At 41.3% G+C, this 19523-nt stretch overlaps 3 protein-coding genes across 10 annotated transcripts in view; 1 reads left to right on the top strand and 2 right to left on the bottom strand.

Annotated features, from left to right (window-relative positions):
- Window positions 1-19523, bottom strand: part of LOC129773288 (sodium/calcium exchanger 3) — a 352801-nt gene that overhangs the window by 32745 nt on the left and 300533 nt on the right. The gene's annotated exons all lie outside the window — the stretch shown is intronic.
- On the bottom strand, window positions 97-3790 carry LOC129773329 (probable cytochrome P450 6a14). Its single transcript, XM_055776933.1, has 2 exons — window positions 1717-3790; window positions 97-1661 (listed from the first exon to the last, which is right to left on the bottom strand). The coding sequence occupies exons 1-2, from the start codon at window positions 2816-2818 to the stop codon at window positions 1246-1248; spliced, it is 1518 nt and encodes a 505-aa protein (XP_055632908.1). The 5' UTR covers window positions 2819-3790; the 3' UTR covers window positions 97-1245.
- Window positions 3000-5635, top strand: LOC129773344 (probable cytochrome P450 6a14). The gene is made up of 2 exons (XM_055776946.1): window positions 3000-5011; window positions 5069-5635. Exons 1-2 carry the CDS (start codon window positions 3919-3921, stop codon window positions 5482-5484), a joined length of 1509 nt encoding a protein of 502 aa, XP_055632921.1. The 5' UTR covers window positions 3000-3918; the 3' UTR covers window positions 5485-5635.

Raw genomic sequence — 19523 nt, 5'->3', positions numbered from 1 at the left:
TCGTGTACATTTCACATGTTTATCATATCTATAATTAGCACATTACACAGTTGCCTTTTTTCGGCGTTGGAATATTCCTTTCTATAACATTGCACATTTACACAGTAGCCATTTAGGCATACGAGTTTTCCTTCTGTTCTTCCATTATCCAGTTAGACCGGGCAACAGAGCCAGTTGATTGATCATTGTTGAGTTATTAATAAGATCAGCAGCCCGATGTGTTTTGCAGAACAGAGCAGTTGTATGGATAAATCGATCTTATTTCGACCGTGGATCGATCTCCATCGCTGATGATTGTTGCGTGGACGTAGTTATTCTGTAACAACACAAAGATGGTCAATGTCAACCAATGTGGCTAAGGAGACCCCCTATGATTTTTTTGATCATATATGATTTTCATGAAGAAAAATCGATTTGCATTTACTGGTTGCGTGAAAACACCCTAAATCGGACAAACCATAATCATTTACCCTATTTCTTCCATGCAACTCCCGCACATGAGTATCAAATGAAAGATCCCTTTTGATTATTTGATCTTAAATTTAGTACACACATTTTTATTGTCATTATATAGCCATGCCATGCCAAACCGATATAGTGGTTCTCAGATATTCGTAAAAATTGGTTGATCCGTATTTTTTATTATTTCATTGGGATACCCATTTTAGGGTGGTCCGATTTTTTTTCCTCTTTTTTTCCAAATATGACTTTTTTCAATAAAATGCATAACTTTTGAACTACTGGACCTATTCAGATGATCGCTGTATAAAGTTAAAGTCTTCTTTGAAATATATTACAAATAGACATCCTTCCCTTTTTTGTACGTAATTTATAGGCTGAGAAATGTCCTACTTTATGCGACCAAATTCTAAATGAAACATGCTTTATGAACATATACACTCTCACAAATCTACTTTCTTTTCACAATTGCTGTGGACTTCGCAATGGATTTTTTATAATTTTCGTTCTACACCTGCGAAAATATACGATAAATGTAGATCCACTGCAGTTATTTCGTTGATAAGAGGATTATCTATCAGTAAAGAATAATGTTTTTCTCGTGAATGACGAAGCACAATCAAACTGATATTTAAAGATAAAGCTTCGGATGAGATATTGATTAATTTCACTAAAGATAACGCTGTTAATACCATTCCAGCAATTGTAGAAAACGTGTTCACCATAAGTTGAAAACATAAAGCAGAACTCAATTTTTTTATTGTTTCACATCTTTTGATTAAAACATTACAACGGCTCTATATTGAGATACATTCCGGTTTTCGGTGACAACACAAACAGCGCCGGATCGAACTCCAACTTCGGCAGAGTTTTTTTATTCGGCGAAAAGCGGAAGCTCCGCAGCAATGTGATCAGACCTATTTTGGTCTGCATTAGCCCGAATCGTAACCCGATACAATTTCGGGGGCCCTCACCAAAAGGTAAATACACGTACGGGTGACGAGATTTCACAGCCTCCGGTAGGAATCTGTCGGGTTTGAACTGCTCGGGCTCTGGGAAGTATTGTGGATCGTGATGCATTGCATACACTGGTATTTGGAGGAATGTCCCCGCCGGTATGGTGTATGCTGTGTTCGGGAAGGTGTACTGTGCGTTGGATACGCGGAAGAGATTGTCAACGGGAGGATATTTGCGGAGGGTTTCTGAAATAATAGTAGCGTTATGGTAAATTTGGATGGCGATAGAAAAAGCACGCACCATTCACGACCCGCTCTAAAAGATCCATTCCTATTACAGTGTCGTAGATGATTTCTCCGTTATCTTTGGCAATCGATTCTTCGATCTCAATTCGTAATTTTTCCTGCAGATCCGGATTCATGGCCAGCTCGTATAAACAGAAATTCATCGTCGATGAAGATGTTTCGAAGCCCGCGTTGAAGAACAATAAACACTGCGCTGCTATTTCACCCATCGTGAGTCCCTCGCCGCCAGAATTTGGCTCAGTAAGGAACTTTCCCTCACTTCTAATCTCCAACAGCAAACTCATGAAATCATTTCGTTTCGTCCCGTTAATTTCTCTCGAGTAAACCGTGCTCTTTGCTAGCTCCATGAAGAAGCTCGAAACATCTTTCGGTACAACTTTCATTCCGATCATCTTTGCCAGCGTCCTGTACTTACCCCCAACGAAGAGTTTAAATAACCGCACTGTGTCAAATTCGAACGATTTATTGCCCATCCTGCTGAATTCCGTATTGGGATTCCGAATCGTGTTACACTCAATTCCAAACGCCACATTCCCGATCACGTCCATCGTGAAGCGTTGCAAGATATTCTTCACTTCCAGATCTTCTCGATGACAGTTTTCCACCATAAACGCCTTCAGCTCCTGTGCAATACTCAACACCGTACTAAACATGTACTTCATCTTACCCGATGTAAACGTCGGACTGAGCTTCTGCCGCATAACCTTCCACTGAACTCCCTCCAGACTGAACAATCCAGCACTGACCGGGTCTCCTATCGTATCGACAAAGATACCCCTGTCATGGAACACGTTGAAGTCCCTTACTAAGACATTCTTGGACACCTCGGGATCAACGACCAGTATCGCTGGCTGGAAGAAGTTCATGAATCCTCCAATCGGCAAACCACGCCTTTTGAAGTCCCGGTATAATCCTTGCAGCAGGCTGTAGGTATGGGCGGTACGCCCAATCCCGCTGACATTCCCGAACAGTGGATGGGGTTCTGGGGCCACTGGAATGCCATTTCTCCGCCAAAACTGCTGCTGGCGACGCAAGTAGCTATAGATGAGAAGCGCTAGACCCAGAAATACGCTTATGATCAAACCAGCAAGCTCCATCCTTGTGCACAATGTGAATAATTGACGCACCAAACATCTGAGCTCCTCTGGAGCAACTAATCATCAGATTCAATTTCGGGGAGACTTTCGGTGAAAATCTTATCGTGTAGCCGCTTTGGCAAAAAAGAATGCGACACGCGTTGCTGCTCATTTTTTTATTGTTTTTTATTTGGCTTTTCAGAGGTTCATCCAATTAAATAAGCGAAGCGAACTGAGCCATTGTGTTTCGAGTTTCGATTTGTGTCCATATGATATGCGTATGAGTTGCTTGACACCAGAAAAGAACTCACATATTATTTCATGTTAGCAGAATATGCAAATCTCACTGGGCGTTGATATTTTCTTATTTACTTCTCAATAAATGATCTTGTCTGCATAAGTGTATGAAATCAGTACCAACATAACGCCACAAAAAGAATATTGCAAATCGAATATACGTAACCCACGGAAATTCAAAAATACGCAGTACATTTTGAACAGACTTTGTATGTACGGCTTTCGTAGTGAGCCGTTAAATTTGTTTCACACACAAATTTGCCGAAACGAAATTAACTTCAAAATGCGAGAGTGATCAAATCCATATGTTAAATGAATGACATCATTTGTGCTCGCGTTAATATCACGCTTTCAGAGACTGTACTTCGGCTATTCTCTCCTTTTCGGAAAACTCTCACAACCAATTTAAATCGCGAAGCGCCGCTGAGCGTGAAGGCTGCGCAGGCCAAAATCCAAGCGTATGCGTGTTTCGGGCGTAGCCGAGCAAAGACGAAGAAGAGGAAACTTTTGTTTTGATTTTGCGCCATTATCTTGAATCGGGCACAGTTTGAGATCACCGAATTTTGCTGTATGAACCACTAACTGTAGACAACTGGGTTTTGTTCATTGGCGATCAGATACGAATAGATAAATACCCGAATTTGATAAGATATGTGACAAAAACGAGATTCAAAAACACGGAGAGACCATTCCATCATCTAATTGGCGGAGCGCGAGCGCAAACAAATTGCGACTCCCTCGAACGCGTCAACCGCTTCGAGCTAAGTCGCGCACGCATCTCACGCTCAGTCGCAATCGAAGTTTTGCCAGCACTAAACGTCATAATGCCGCTATGCGAATGCTTTCTGGCCGCGGGGATCACCGCCGCCCTGGCGCTGGTCATCGGTTTGTGGCTTTTCCTGGATAAAAGGCGCCGCTTCTGGGAAGATCGAAACTTTCCCTGCACCGGTCGGGCACTGATGCTGTTCGGTGATTACAAGCAAGCCTCCCGAACGGAACATATGCAGGAAACGAACCGGCGGTTGTATCAGGAATTCAAGGCACGCGGGGTACCGATCGGGGGGACCATTTTCTATGTAGTGCGGACGGTGATAGTGATCGATCCGGAGCTGATTAAGGCGATTATGGTGAAAGATTTTGCGAATTTCCACAGTCGCGGGCTGTACCACAATCCGGAGGTAGATCCACTGTCAGGAAGTTTGTTCTTCCTGGAAGGCCAAGCGTGGCGCCAGCTGAGAGCGAAGCTGACGCCGACGTTCACCTCCGGGAAGATGAAGATGATGTTCGAGACTATTCTTGGCGTGGCGGATGAGTTGGGCGATTACTTCCGGGAGAAAACGTCCGACAGATCGGTTGAGATGGAGATGAAGGACGTGATGTCCGCCTTTACGGTGGATGTTATCGGTACGTGTGCGTTTGGGATCGATTGCAATAGTTTGCGGGACGGGAACAACGAAATTCGCGAAGTGTCGAGGAAAATATTCAAACAATCGCCGCTGCATATGATGTGGGTGATATTTTTGAACATGTTCAGAGGCTTGGCCAAGACACTAAAGTTGAAGGAGACGCCCGCCGATTTGGAGAAATTTTATATGGATCTTGTGCGGAATACGGTGGAGTATCGGGAGAAGAATAAAGTTCAGCGGAATGATTTCATGAACTTGTTGATTCAGCTGAAGAATAGTGAAAATCCGGAGGAGAGAGTCACGATGAATGAGATAACCGCTCAAGCGTTTCTGTTCTTCGTGGCGGGATTCGAGTCGTCGTCGACCACAATGGTGCATTGTCTGTTCGAGCTGGCGATGAACCAGGATATTCAGGAAAAGTTACGAGCCGAAATCAAGCGGGTTTGCGGTGATGGAAAGCTGACCTACGAAACGGCGTCTTCGGTTGAGTACCTTAATATGGTAATCGATGGTAAGTTCCCATTGTTAGCAAGCGAATGATTGAATTAACCGCCAAACAAATCCACAGAAACTCTCCGGAAGTATCCAGTGGCCGATCTGATCATGAGGACGGCTGCAAATGATTACAAGATCGAAGGCAGCGATCTGACAATCCCCGAGAAAACTCTGGTGCTTATTCCAACGTACGCTATCCACCACGACGAGGAGTATTACCCGGAACCGGAACGGTTCGATCCGGAGCGTTTTAACGCTACAAATCGTGCCAATCGGCATCCGTACGTGTATCTGCCGTTCGGCGAAGGGCCACGCAACTGTATTGGAATGCGTTTCGGACAGATGCAAACCCGGGTTGGTTTGATTACGGTACTGCGAAAGTTCCGAGTAGTACCGGGCCCGAATACACCCGCCCGCTTGGAAGTGGACCCGAAGTCGGGACTTGCAGTTCCCAAAGGTGGTGTGCTGCTGCAGGTGGAACGGAATTAGATAAAGTGAAAAAGGGAGCTTAAATGATAAGCTAATTCACTTTGTTGCGCCATGATTTTGTGTAAACATTTTGTAAAATATTAAGATGTATATTTTTATCAATTTAGTTTACATATATGTATATCAATAAATGGAAAACCTGTTATCTAAACAGATTTTTTTATGACTATTCCATGGATTTCCAGGATGGATGTGTTGGTTATAAGATAGATATATACTCCAAAATACCAAAAGCATTTTGTCTTGTTCCTCAGCATGAAAGCCACAGTCACAGGCATTCATCCTGTGCCGCCAGGCAGTCGTTTTATTAAATAAATTAATTGAAAAAGCATTATTAGAGATGCAACAACCGCCCACAAATCAGCTGACAATGATCACATAAAAGCCAATCGTGCCATACATTTGTCATTTAGTCGATTCTTGATTTTGGCGCCAATTCTAAAAAACAACCTTTCGCCTCTAATTGATGTCAACGTCAGAATCAATTATCCTATGCGCAACTGGTTACAGTGCATCCCCTCATTCGTTGCCGCTAGTTCTGTCTCTGTCAGCACTTGTGCAGAAGTAAATCGTAGAAGAAGTGATCAAAATGCTGACATTATGTTTAAAAAATGTAAGGTTACTCTCTACAAAAAGTTTTTCTAAGATTGAAAAGATCGAAAGCAAAAAATCGATTATCTCGATTTTCTAGAGTACAAAAAATCGGAAATCGAAATGAAAAAGATCGATCTTCTAAGAATCGATCTGAGATCGCCCAATCCTACTTCGGACGGTCTCCGATTATCCCGCGGACGCTCATGGGAAAAAAGAAACTTGCCAGAAATAGCTACTCAATACCAAAATTTGATAATTACAATACCCCAGTAATACTTGAGTGGTGTTGTTTTGGCATTGAATGTGCCTATTTGAGTATTTAAATAATATTATGGGATGTTGTTTATGGTATTTTTCTTTGGTATTTTACCTCGTATTTCATGCTAATTCGTACCTTTTTCCCTTGTGCTCCCGTGGCCGAGTGTTAGCGTCAAACTTAACATGCCGGGGGTTCGGGTTCGATTTCCGTTTTGGTCGGGGAATTTTTCATCAAACAAATTTCCTCCGTCCTGCACTGGGATCACGCGTGTTCTAGAGCTTACCACTCAGAATGCATTTATGGCGTGTTATGTGGCATAGAAATCTCAACTAAGTACTAATAAAAATGATGTAAGTAATACTGCGTAGTTCCTCTAGGAACGTTAGTGCTATAGTGTTTATCGCCACCAATTCTCAATCACTTACCAATTTTCATCATCAATTCCGGCCCGTTTTTCGTTCGCCCTCTTAGAGGTCCCGCATACTGCAGACTATTTTGCGGCCGATAGTTTGATCGACCGACTTAATCAGTATGGAGAGATATGGATATGCGCACATTACACCGATTCAGTTGGATCGGTTTTTGCACTAACGGGCCAACTTGATCAAACTGTCTGCCGATAAAAAGTATGCAGTCTGCGAGGGCTCTTTATCTGTCGAGTCACCAACAGCCCGTTCAACCAAGGCTCAACACCCGCAGGTCCAGTTCATGTCCTTATTAATACGATAATCTTCTTTTTCCATTGACGATACTGGACCAGCACTTTCTTTGTTTTCCTTCTTCATTCGACTAAAACCTGAACACCAACTTGTATCCCACTTGGTATTGTCTATCTTCTGATGTCTGCAAGCTCTCTCCCCTCCCCTTTCACAATTCGTTCTCGATTCCTGATCTAACCGTCTTCAATTTCCACTGGAGGAAACGTAGGGATTTTTTTGCATAAAGACCTGACGCAGAATTAGACTCATCAATCCTGATCAGAGCTGTTTAAATCCGTTGTTCCCATCTCGAATTAAATGATGATGAACACAATTCGAATATTTTTTTTAACTTATAGTGTTTTTTTACCCGATCATTACAATCGAGATCACATCGTGCTATGTAGATTATAGAACCAACTGTTTTATTTGATTAGAGTTTTTTCTGTTATGAGGGCATCACGTTATTCGCAGCATAACAAGTTTTTCCAAAACTTGAACAATGTTTTTTCAATTTTTCGTCCGTTCGACATAACCGTCGTAAGACGAAATGGAAAGGCATAGGCAATCCGCCAAGGCCACGACAAACTGCATTTAAGCAAGGCCGGCATCCCGCCACGGCCACAATAAACTGCATTTAAGCAAGACCGGCAACCCGGCACGGCCACAACAAACCACCGCACACGCAACGACTGGCATCCCGCTAGTCATAAACTATTGCCACCACATGATCGACTCAATACTCGCTAGCAGCGCAAGAAGTAAATGAATACAACAATACAAACTTCAACACAGTCACATCGGTCGTAAATTTCTTTTGTTATTCCTGTTCTAATTTTTTTTGTGATTGATGACCACCATTTTGCGGCTCTCTTCTATTCCTTATAATTTCCGTTCATTTTGGAGAGGTGTCTACAACAACAGAAATGTTGGTTATTCATACTAATGGAACTTACTTGGAATATCCATCCCATCCTCATCGCCAATAAGGGGCTTATCGCCACCAATTCTCAATCACTTCCCAATTTTCACCATCAATCCCGGCTCTGTTTTCCGTTCTCTCTCTTCATCTGTCAAGTCACCAACAGTCCGTTCAGCCAAGGATCAACACTCGCAGGTGTGAATATGCGCATCTATCAAGATTGATAGAAATTGTGTAGATATAAGAGTATCTATATAATAATGAACCCTACAAGTGCCATTTATGAAAAAGAAGAAGAACTATTCGTTCCTGTTCATAAAGCATAAACCCTAGCTTTATGCTCACGTATTGTTTACTGTTTGGAGTCAATGATGATGCAAATATGTTCAGCATTTGCAATGGCCTGTAGCCAATGATTACGGTGGATAGTTCTTAGATGTTTGGATATCCATCCAGAAGCTTTATTTTGCGATTTGCGATTAAAATACTGCAACAGCATCGCACGAAGCACTTTATGTTTAATTTTAAGTGATGATTTCTAGATCATTACATAAAACAGTGCATGCAGACGTCAGTTTGACAGTTTTGCGTGGTTTGTTTCAGCTCCCATTCGTTTCTATTTCCACATGGATCTATTCAAATGTCAACGAATGGCAGCTGAAACAAACCACGCATAAACGAAGGTGAGGTTAGGTGCCGGGCATTGATTCATTGACTTCTTTTATTCAACTTATTCATGAATGTGCAAAATATAGCAACGAAGATGGTCAAAGCAAACACTACAGAAATGTTAAAATTTGCGTTAAAAGAAAAAGGACAGAAGAAAGAGGTTAAGTTCGATGCAGTGATCTATGACCAGAAGACGTGTCCTTATGTACCTCAACTAATCACATTATCGAGCAGTTTTGCGACGATCTTCCCTCAGCGGTTTTATGGTCATGCAGCGATAAATACGAGACTCTTCAGGTTTTGCCCAAATAAAACCTTTCCTCAAATATTGTTTCACAGTTATGTTCGAGTGGAGGGAAACGTAATTATTTTGATCTGCTAGAATGATATGATTAATTAAGAGTTTATTCCTCCATTTTATGAACTACATATGAATGCTACACGAAGTTTCAATAAAAATTCTATTTCTCAAGCATTGGAAAATATTCGAATTTTCTGTCCTGGATAAAACTGAGGACATTGCTCCTTCGCTGGATTCGATTTTTCGTCCGAATAGCTACACAGTCAGTTGCTCGACGTAAAACTAGAGTGGACACACGTTCCCTGTAGATTCATTGACCTCAGATAACCGTCTTCGTCTAAGCATACTCGAAAGGTTATTATCGTTAGGTTAGCATACCACTCTGAGCACGTACAATCCCCACGATATAACGACACACCTCGCAGAGTTCAGTCACAGTCGCTCATTATGATTCCGTGTGTAAGCTGTCTCCAAGTCGCGGTGGCAATCCTGCTGGGAATAGCGGTCGTTTTGTATCTCGTGCTGGACAAACGTCGTCGCTACTGGAAAGATCAAGGGTTCCCCTGCATCGGTCGGACGCACATGATCTACGGCATCTATGAGAACGTAGGTCGTTCGGAGAGTACACAGGAGACCAACCAACGGATGTATAATGAATTCAAAGCGCGCAATGTTTCTATTGGTGGTGTGATGTCGTATATGTCGCAGGCAGCGATCGTGGTTGATCCGGAACTCGTGAAGTCAATTTTAGTGAAGGATTTCGCGAACTTTCCAGGCCGTGTAAGTTTTAATGCGGAGTTTGATCCATTATTCGGGAATTTGTTCTTCCTGGAGGGTGAAGCGTGGCGATTGCTGAGATCGAAAATCGCACCTATGTTCAGTTTAAGTAAGATTAGAGTGATGTTCGAGACTATCCTCGAGGTGGAGGATCAGTTGGAAAATTATTTGATGGATGCAACGACAAACGGTGGTCAGGAGCTTGAAATGAAGTATATTATGGCCGGAAACACGATGGACGTTATTGGGACGTGTGCGCTGGGAATAAATTACAATAGCTTGCGGGACAAGAACAGTGACCTTCATAACATTTTCAATGAAATAACCGATCAAACGTCAGTAAAATTGTTGTTGTTAACAATACTGCTGTCGTTTAAGCGTTTATCTGCTATTTGCAAGATCAAACTAACGATCGCAAATGTGGAGAAGTTTTTCGTGGAACTTGTGCGAAGTACGATCGATTACCGAGAAAAGAACAACATTCAGCGGTATGATTTCCTGAACTTGTTGATTCAGTTAAAGAACAGTGACGATCTGGAGGAAAGCTTGACGATCGAAGAGATTACTGCTCAGGTGTTCTTATTTTTTTGGGCGGGTTTCGAAACTTCCGCGAGCGGATTGGTCTGCTGTCTGTATGAACTAGCGATGAACCCAAATATTCAAGAGAAGGTGCGGAGCGAAATCATGGGGGTATGCGACGATAGAGTGCTTACCTACGAAACAGTTTCCGCGGTGGAGTATCTGAATATGGTTATTGATGGTAAATTTGCACTAATACCAGCTAAACCATGTACTAATTTCATTCTAATTTGCAGAAACTTTCCGTAAATATCCGCCAGGAGATTTATACAGGAACACATTGCAAGATTATCAAGTCCATGGGAGCGATCTCAAGCTCCCAGCGAATACGACGGTTATCATTCCAACTTTTGCCATCCACCATGATCCAGAGCACTATCCGGACCCAGAACGGTTCGATCCGGAGCGATTCAACGCAACAAACCGAGCCAATCGACACCCGTACGTGTATTTACCGTTCGGAAAGGGGCCTCGATACTGCATTGGAATGCGTTTTGGACTAACGCAGGTACAGGCTGCGCTGGTTACAATTTTACGGAAGTTTCGAGTCAAACCCAGCCCGAACACTCCCCTTCGTTTGAGACGTGATCCAAAGTCGGCCTTAGGGGTACCGCTAGGTCCGGTGCCGTTACTAATAGAAAGACTCGAGTGAGAGTAGAATCAACAATGAACAGAATGTGTAATAAAGTCTCTTGTGCTCAAATTCTACCTCTCACTGGACATATTAGATGTCCAGTTGGATGTTCATTTGCAAACAATTGCAAACATTTGAGACAGTATTTGTACAATAAAACGATGTCAACCGAACGAGCAGCGCAATTGTTAATGCTTTCGTGAGAGAATGTTTGTTTCAATTGTTTGGATTGTTTTGTACCTAATACCAAAGAACTCTTCAACAATAGATGTCTCAACATACAAAAGAACTTCAAGATGATATCTCTACACAGATTAAAACGTGACTATCAACTTTACGATGTCATTTCCTTGAAAGATACTATGTGAGCAATACCATCAAGTGGATATAGACTTGAGCGGTAGCGCCTCTGATTTTTTTGACTACGTCTTTTTTTTTTAATTTAAATCGTTTATTTTTACAGGCTCAGTTACATAGGTTTAAAGGAGCCGAACTCCTGACTACGTCTTAATCTTAATCCAAAAACTTGTTTCAATAGCTCAAAAATGGCATTAATTGCATTGAAAACATAACAATCATAACATCATAAGCTGATTAACGTTGCTTGCATTTGTGGTGATCGGTATGATCGGAAAAAAGTTTTTTTTTCAGTGTTTTTTACTGAAGTTTTACTGAAGACCGAAAAGTAAGCATTTCTGTTAGTGCGGGTATAATGGACATATAGTGGGGGGAATATGGACAAGTTTGTATTAAATGAAGCATAGAGGATTATCGCTCGTGAGAGGAATAACTTCGTTTCCTCTCATTGTTTATTTGTCCAGCAACTGAAATAGAACAAACAGAGACGGCGAGCCAAAAATGAGTTAAATACTCTCTCCATCACTTTCCATCATGTATTGGATGTGATCTAAACACATTTCGCCCCACCAGTACAATTATTTCAATGATTTGAATTTTCCACTCACAAATGAATTAACTTTTCCGTACATACCTAATATCGCTTCTCTGTAAACTCACAAACCGAAATATAACCATCAGCAAATTGAATTTTGATACTAAACCGCTCAAACTGCTTAATAAAGAAACCGCTAAAGTTACATCCACACGCGGAATCATTCATGATTTTCGATTTTTGTTCACCCTTTCCACTTTTGATCAGTATTCATTGCCATAGGATGGTTTAAATATTATAGAATAACATGTAGAAGGTGTTCCAATTAACACAAATCTGGAATTCAAAATGTAACTATACAAATCAACACCTGTCCATATTACCCCCACTGTCCGTATTACCCGCAGTTCCCCTAAATCACCAGTTTTCTTATCATTAAAGGGTGTGTCACATCAAATTGCATCACGGAAAAAACGCTGTAGAAATTTAATTTTTAGGAATTATATCTTCAGCTTTCGCTTTAAAATCAGATAAGAGTGTATAGATCACGTTGGCCATGCTTCACTGTCAATTTTTCGTAAATTTGGAAAAATGTCGTCGAACGAAAAAGAGCGTCGTGAATTAATCCTGTGCACTTATTTCGAGAATCCGGAGTTGTCACATCGGGACATCGGTAAGATGCTGGGAATCGTCCAATCCATGGTCAGCAGAGTACTAAAACGATACTTCGAGAACCTAACCATCGACCGGAAGGTGAAGAACGGCAAAAATGGATGCTCCGTCAGTGAAAAAGATCACAAGCGCGTAGTTAAGCAGTTTAGACGTGATCCGAGAAGTTCCGGGATGTCGCCAATAAGCTGAATTTGTCAAGTTCATTCATCCAGCGGACCAAGCAGCGGGAGGGCCTGCGTACATACAAGGTTCAGAAGGCTCCTAACCGCGACGAATGGCAAAACATGGTGGGGAAGACGCGAGCCCGGATGCTGTACACCGAAATGCTGACGAAGCCGCATTGCCTGGTAATGGACCACGAAACCTACGTCAAAGCAGACTTTCGTCAGCTGCCGGGCCTGTTGTTCTTCTCCGCAGAGGACAAATTCAGCGTTCCGGAGGAGATTCGCAAGCAGAAACTATCCAAGTTTGCCAAAAAGTACATGGTGTGGCAAGCGATCTGCTCTTGCGGAAAGCGGAGCGCCCCCTTCGTGATGACCGGCACGGTAAACGGGCAGGTTTACCTTAAGGAGTGCCTACAGAAGCGCTTACTACCACTATTGAAGCAGCACGAGGGCCCGACCATCTTCTGGCCGGATCTCGCTTCGTGCCACTATTCAAAGGACGTGTTGGAGTGGTACGAAGCCAACGGGGTTACCTTCGTGCCAAAGGAAATGAACCCGCCCAACGCGCCGGAGCTTCGCCCAATAGAGAAATATTGGGCGATTATGAAGCAGGCCCTCCAAAAGAACCCAAAAGTTGTCAAATCGGAGGCGGACTTCAAGAGAAAATGGATTTCTGTTCAAAAAAAAACTACAACCTGACGTTGTACAGAACCTTATGGACGGGGTAAAGAGGAAGGTACGAGCATACGGGCTTGGGCTCGAAGTATGAAAAATGGAAAATGCCAAAAGTTGTTTAATAGTTTTTATTTTACTGTCTAAAATTTTCAAAAGGATCGGTCTACTGGGCGAATTTCTACAGCGTTTTTTCCGTGATGCAATTTGATGTGACACACCCTTTAGGTGAAGTATTTGTGTACGATTGAATCGCACGTAAACATTGTTGACTGTATAGAGGGTCACTCATTAGCGACTTGAAAGTTTTGTGTCTCCGTGTGAACAAATCCTTTGAACATTTTCATCATGGTGAAGTACACGAGCGAGCAGCGTTTAATAAGTATTAAAATTACTACAGAAATTCGGAGTCATTGGTTGCAACTGCAAGAGCGCTCGTTCCTATCTTCGGCCGTTATAATCGTCCCAGCCGGCAGGGGGCACATAGTTTAGTGACCAAATTTGAATCTACATTTTCGTTTTTGGATGCTTCTGTGCCAACGAGAAGCCGCCCCGCCCGAAGCAACGAAAGTATTACAGCTGCAAGTGAAACCATCCGAAATGACCCAAATCAGTCAATTGCACGACATTTTCATGAATTGGGCATCTCCCAAACTTCATTGTGGTCCTTTTTTGCGAAAAGATCATCCTTACAAGATCAAATTGACTTAAGAACTCATGCCACTTGACCAAATGAAGCGCCGAAACATCTCCGATTGGGCTCTGGCGAATCTTGAAGAAAGTGATGATTTTCATCACAAAATCATCTTCAGTTATGAGGTTTATTTCTGGCTTGATGGCATGTGCTTCAAGAAACACCATTGCATCCGAAAAAAAAGTGTGTGGTGTGGTTTACATGCCGGAGGCGTGATTGGGCCGCATTTCTTCGTCGATGAGAACGATCACCATGTTATCGTCAATGAAGAGCGCTACCGCGACATGTTGAAAGACTATTTTTGCCAGAATTGGAAGTTCTTAACATTAATGATATGTACTCAATCGATTGGAACAATGAGTTGAACTACAATCTAGAGAATCAATTTGAACTCAATATCTCAAAAAATATGTGTTTCATTAAAAAAAAGTTGACATGTCCTTAATGAAAGACCCGTTATAAGAGAACTATTTTGATTCGCAAACAAGTTCACTAGACATTAAAAAAAATACTTAGAAAAAGTATGAACTGATATATTGTTGAATATAGTATACGATTAGTACAGGGCGGACTCGATTATATATAGCGTGGAAAAACTTTTTTCTATACATTTCAAATATGACTTATTTTAAGAAAACATATAAAATTTCAACGTTAAGGTTAATAGGCTATCTTATTGTTTCTACTCTGCTGTACATATGCCATTATGCATTTTCGGGATACAATCAATAATTACACTTAAAACACTAACTTTTGAGTTTTTCACTTTCAAAATTTTCCTCTATCTTTCAAATGGAATGCTATTATATAACTTTCTGAAGTAGAAACAGTATAAGGAGAACAGAGCCTGGATTATAAAAAAATACGTTCAATAGCTCTGTCACCGTTGCAATTCGGACAAAGACGTAGGAGAATTTTTTCATCATATATGATCCTCTATCACCTCCTGATAGATTCCGAACATAAGAATTTTTTTTATATGACAAAGATATTTTCTGAGGAAGAAAAAAAAGGTACATGTATATAAACAATTAAAAAAAATGTTATTGAACCATTTTTTGTTTAGGGCTCTGTTTGCTTTAAATTGGCGATGTAGGACGACTCTGTGGCTTTCATTTAGACTACGATAAAATCTAATACACAATTTAATACATATACAAATTAGTGGATTTAAGTGAAATGAAAGTGAAAGGTCCATTTGTTCCAGTTGGAAGTAAAAAAAAAGTTAGTGGGTTTCAAGGTGTCACTATTTATCCCAAAATAAACTTGATTGTTTCTATCAACCAAATTCAATCTCTCTAACGTCTCTACCGGCTTGCACTGTGGTCACGCGTATTCTAGAGCTTGCCACTCCAGAGTACATTCAAGGCGTGTTATTCGGCATAGAAATCTAAACCAAGTACTACTTATAGAAAACGACGCAAGTAGTGCTACGTTGAGAAGGCAAAAGTTCCACTGGAACGTTAGTGGCCATCCAAGAGAACGTCTCTACAATTTGTTCTTTGACACCCAACTCCTATTCTTTTTTTTTATTTCGCTGCAATATTATTTTAAACAATTCCCGGTGAGCCTTAAATTGGACCCTTCAAAAATCATGAATTTTACTCCACAGTAGTTATGTATCGAGTTCGATTCATACAATTTTTCTGTTTGGTCACATCGAAGAAAGACAACTATCGAGTTTCTCGTGTTGGTATTGGAATATCTATGGCAGACTTTGCTGTCCGATGCGTCCTGAGCGACGAAACTACGCAAACCATTCGTTCCAAATGGAATTTCGCATCAAATGTCAACGGCGAACTAAGATGAAACGCACCAATTAACAGCAACATCTTACAGTGATAGAAAACTATGCGACAGTTCAGAACACTGATTGACCAATGTTAGAGAAACTGATTCCAGAGCAGATGAACTGCCGGGAAAGTTTTGAATTTGACAAACAAACAATGGAGAATGGAAATTTAAATGTTTACTGAAATTTATCTGAATAAAGCTGAGGACATTGCTCCTTCGCTGGATTCGATTTTTCGTCCGAATAACCTAACCCAGTCAGTTACTCGACGTAAAACTAGAGTAGATACAAATTCTCTGTAGATTCATTGACTGCGGATAACCGTCTTCATCTAAGCATACTCATAAGGTTATTATCGTTAGGTTAGCGGATCACTCTGAGCACGTACAACCCCCACGATATAACGACACACCACGCAGAGCTCAGTCACAGTCACTCATTATGATTCCGTATGTAAGCTGTCTCCATGTCGCTGTGGCAATACTGCTGGGAATAACAGCCGTTTTGTATCTCGTGCTGGACAAACGTCGTCGCTACTGGGAAAATCAAGGATTTCCCTGCATCGGCCAGACACACATGATCTATGGGAACTATAAGAACGTAGGCCGTTCGGAGAATACACAGGAGACCACCCAACGGATGTATAATGAATTTAAAGCGCGCAATGTTCCGATTGGTGGTGTGATGGCGTTTATGTCGCGGGCGGTGATCGTGGTGGATCCGGAGCTCGTGAAGTCAATTTTAGTGAAGGATTTCGCGAACTTTCCAGGCCGTGTAAGTTTTAATTCGGAGTTTGATCCATTAATGGGGAATTTGCTCATGCTGGAGGGTGACGCGTGGCGATTGCTGAGAACGAAAATCGCACCAATGTTCAGTTTAAGTAGGATAAGAGTGATGTTCGAGACTATCCTCGAGGTGCAGCATCAGTTGGAAAATTATTTGCTGGATGCAACGACAAACGGTGGTCAGGAGCTTGGAATGAAGGATATTATGGCCGGGAGCACGATGGACGTCATTGGTACGTGTGCGCTGGGAATAAATTGCAACAGCTTGCGGGACAACAATAGTGAGCTACATAAAATTTTCAATGAAATAACTGATCAAATGCCAGTGAAATTATTGTTGTCATCAATACTGCTGTCGTTTAAGCGCTTATCTGCTATTTGCAAGATCAAAGTAGCGAGCGCGAGTGCGGAGAAGTTTTTCATGGAACTTGTGCGAAGTACGATCGATTACCGAGAAAAGAACAACATTCAGCGGAATGATTTCCTAAACTTGTTGATTCAGTTAAAGAACAGTAACAATTCGGAGGAAAGCTTGACGATCGAAGAGATTACTGCTCAAGTGTTCTTATTTTTTTGGGCGGGTTTCGAAACCTCCGCGAGCGGATTGGTCTACTGTCTGTATGAACTAGCGATGAACCCAGATATTCAAGAGAAGGTGCGGAGCGAAATCATGGGGGTATGCGGCGGCGATAGAGTGCTGACCCACGAAACAGTTTCCTCGATGGAGTATCTGAATATGATTATTGATGGTAGGTTTGCAATTATATCTGCTAAACCATGTACTCATTTTATTCTAACTCGCAGAAACTTTCCGCAAATACCCAGTAGGAGATATACAGAGGAACTCAACACAAGATTATCAAGTCCCTGGCAGCGATCTCAAGCTCCCAGCGAATACGATGGTTTTCATCCCAACTTTTGCCATCCACCATGATCCAGAGCACTATCCGGAGCCAGAACGGTTCGATCCGGAGCGATTCAACGCAACAAACCGAGCCAATCGACATCCGTACGTGTATTTACCGTTCGGAAAGGGGCCCCGGTACTGCATTGGAATGCGTTTTGGATTAACACAGGTACAGGCTGCGCTGGTTACAATTTTACGGAAGTTTCGAGTTAAACCCGGCCCGAGTACTCCCCTTCGTTTAAGACGTGATCCAAATTCGGCCTTAGGGGTACCACTAGGTCCGGTGCCGTTACTGATAGAAAGACTCGAGATCAGAATCAACAATGAACAGAATGTGTAATGAATTCTCTTGTGCCCAAATTCTACCTCTCACTGGACATATTAGATGTCCAGTTGGATGTTCATTTGCAAACTCCATTACGAAACAGTATTTGTACAATAAAACGATGTCAACCGAACGAGCAGCGCAATTGTTAAGGCTTTCGTGAGAGAATGTTTGTTTCAATTGTTTGGATTGTTTCGTACCTAATACCCAAGAACCTTCAACAAGAGTTGTCACAAAATACAAAAGAGCTTCAAGAAGATATCTCTACACAGATTAAAACGTGGTTATCAACTCTACGATGTCATTTCCTTGAAAGGTACTCTGTGAGCAATGCCATCGAGTGAATATGGACTTTGAGTTGTAGCGCTCACCAGATAACGTGGTTCGACTCTGCTTTGTTTTGATTTAGGACTACGTCTTTCATTTCTGTACCGGGGTGTAAGTTAATAATTTCGAAAACAAGAGTGTTACTTTTGGAGAGCAAAGTTTTGAACGTTTATACTTCTATGCCGGCTGAACGGAGTGGTAAGATAGTCACTTCATTCGAAGAATCAAATGTCCAAGAGTCGTATGATTGTTACTTACTGATTCCAAAACATGTTTCAATATCTCAGAGCTTGTTTTGCAAATAAGGTCTTGGAATTAGAACAATCTAACTCATTGAATGTGGTCCCGTACACGGACGCAAAACCAAGGCGCCAGGGCAAATCACTTGCAAGCTGTCAGTACTCTCTGAATAGAAGTAAAATGTTGGTGTTGGTGTGGCACAAAAACGTTATAAATTCTGTTTTGGAATAAACTGCTTAATTTATCATCCAAATTTATATTAGGTTGGGGAAAAAGAAATTCATTATTTTTGCGTGAAATTCTAAACTCATTTGCCTTATGGCCTAAACTTATTATATTATTATTATAATTTGCGTGAAATTCTATACTTATTTATCGAATTGTCCGATTTCAGTCAAATATTGTTGTATAATTTTTTGCCTAGTAATAGTTTTCTTATAGAAGTTTTGACGAAAGACTCTAGTAATCAATTTTCATAATCTTCTTTTGATCTCCATTTCTTATTACTCAGGAAATTTGCAATGCGAGAAAATGGTGGCAAACGTTTAGTGCTTGATCTGGATTATATGGTGGATGCATTAAAACTTCCTCATCAAGTTCCCGGAGTGGCGTGGCCTTGCGTTGTTCTGATGTAACGTAACACCTCTTCTGTTGGCCAATTCTGGCCGTTTCTGATCAATCGCTAGTTTCAAACGGTCCACTCGTTGAAAGTAGTGATCTAAGAGTGTTCGGCCATATGGAAACAACTCATAATAAATTATATTTTTTGAAATAAAGTTAACGTGGATAACTATTTTCACAGCGAACGCATTCTTATGATTTGCATACCAATCGAATCGGAAAGTTTTAAAGTTTTAAAGGAAGGGGTGTGATTACTGCTAACTGCTACTCGTCTAATTATGTTTTAGCTTTTAGTACTTTATCGGTATTATTATTATGTTTTATCACAATAAAACCGTTTAGCTTGAAAAGTTTTGTTTTACTTTTTTTTATTCATATTCATCATTGAAATGAAAAACTTTTAACGGCCAACACGACCTCTTAGATTGTTCCTGTATGCTGCTCTCCGGACAGTGTCCATTTGAAAACTGGTTCCGTGTCTTCTAATCTGATAGAGATTACACCCAGGTTTCTTT

This window comes from Toxorhynchites rutilus, chromosome 1 (genome assembly GCF_029784135.1).
Source record: "Toxorhynchites rutilus septentrionalis strain SRP chromosome 1, ASM2978413v1, whole genome shotgun sequence".
Lineage (NCBI taxonomy): Eukaryota > Metazoa > Arthropoda > Insecta > Diptera > Culicidae > Toxorhynchites > Toxorhynchites rutilus.
The sequence above is the reverse complement of the archived record's forward strand: the minus strand, read 5'-3'. Positions and strand labels throughout refer to the sequence as shown.

Excerpts from the sequence above, each read along its gene's own strand:
- LOC129773329 (XM_055776933.1), bottom strand. The coding sequence starts at position 2,818 with ATGGAGCTTGCTGGTTTGATCATAAGCGTATTTCTGGGTCTAGCGCTT. Across the intron at positions 1,662-1,716 it reads TTTAGAGCGGGTCGTGAATG|AAACCCTCCGCAAATATCCT; the intron begins GTGCGTGCTTTT and ends CTATTATTTCAG.
- LOC129773344 (XM_055776946.1), top strand. The coding sequence starts at position 3,919 with ATGCCGCTATGCGAATGCTTTCTGGCCGCGGGGATCACCGCCGCCCTG. Across the intron at positions 5,012-5,068 it reads CCTTAATATGGTAATCGATG|AAACTCTCCGGAAGTATCCA; the intron begins GTAAGTTCCCAT and ends ACAAATCCACAG.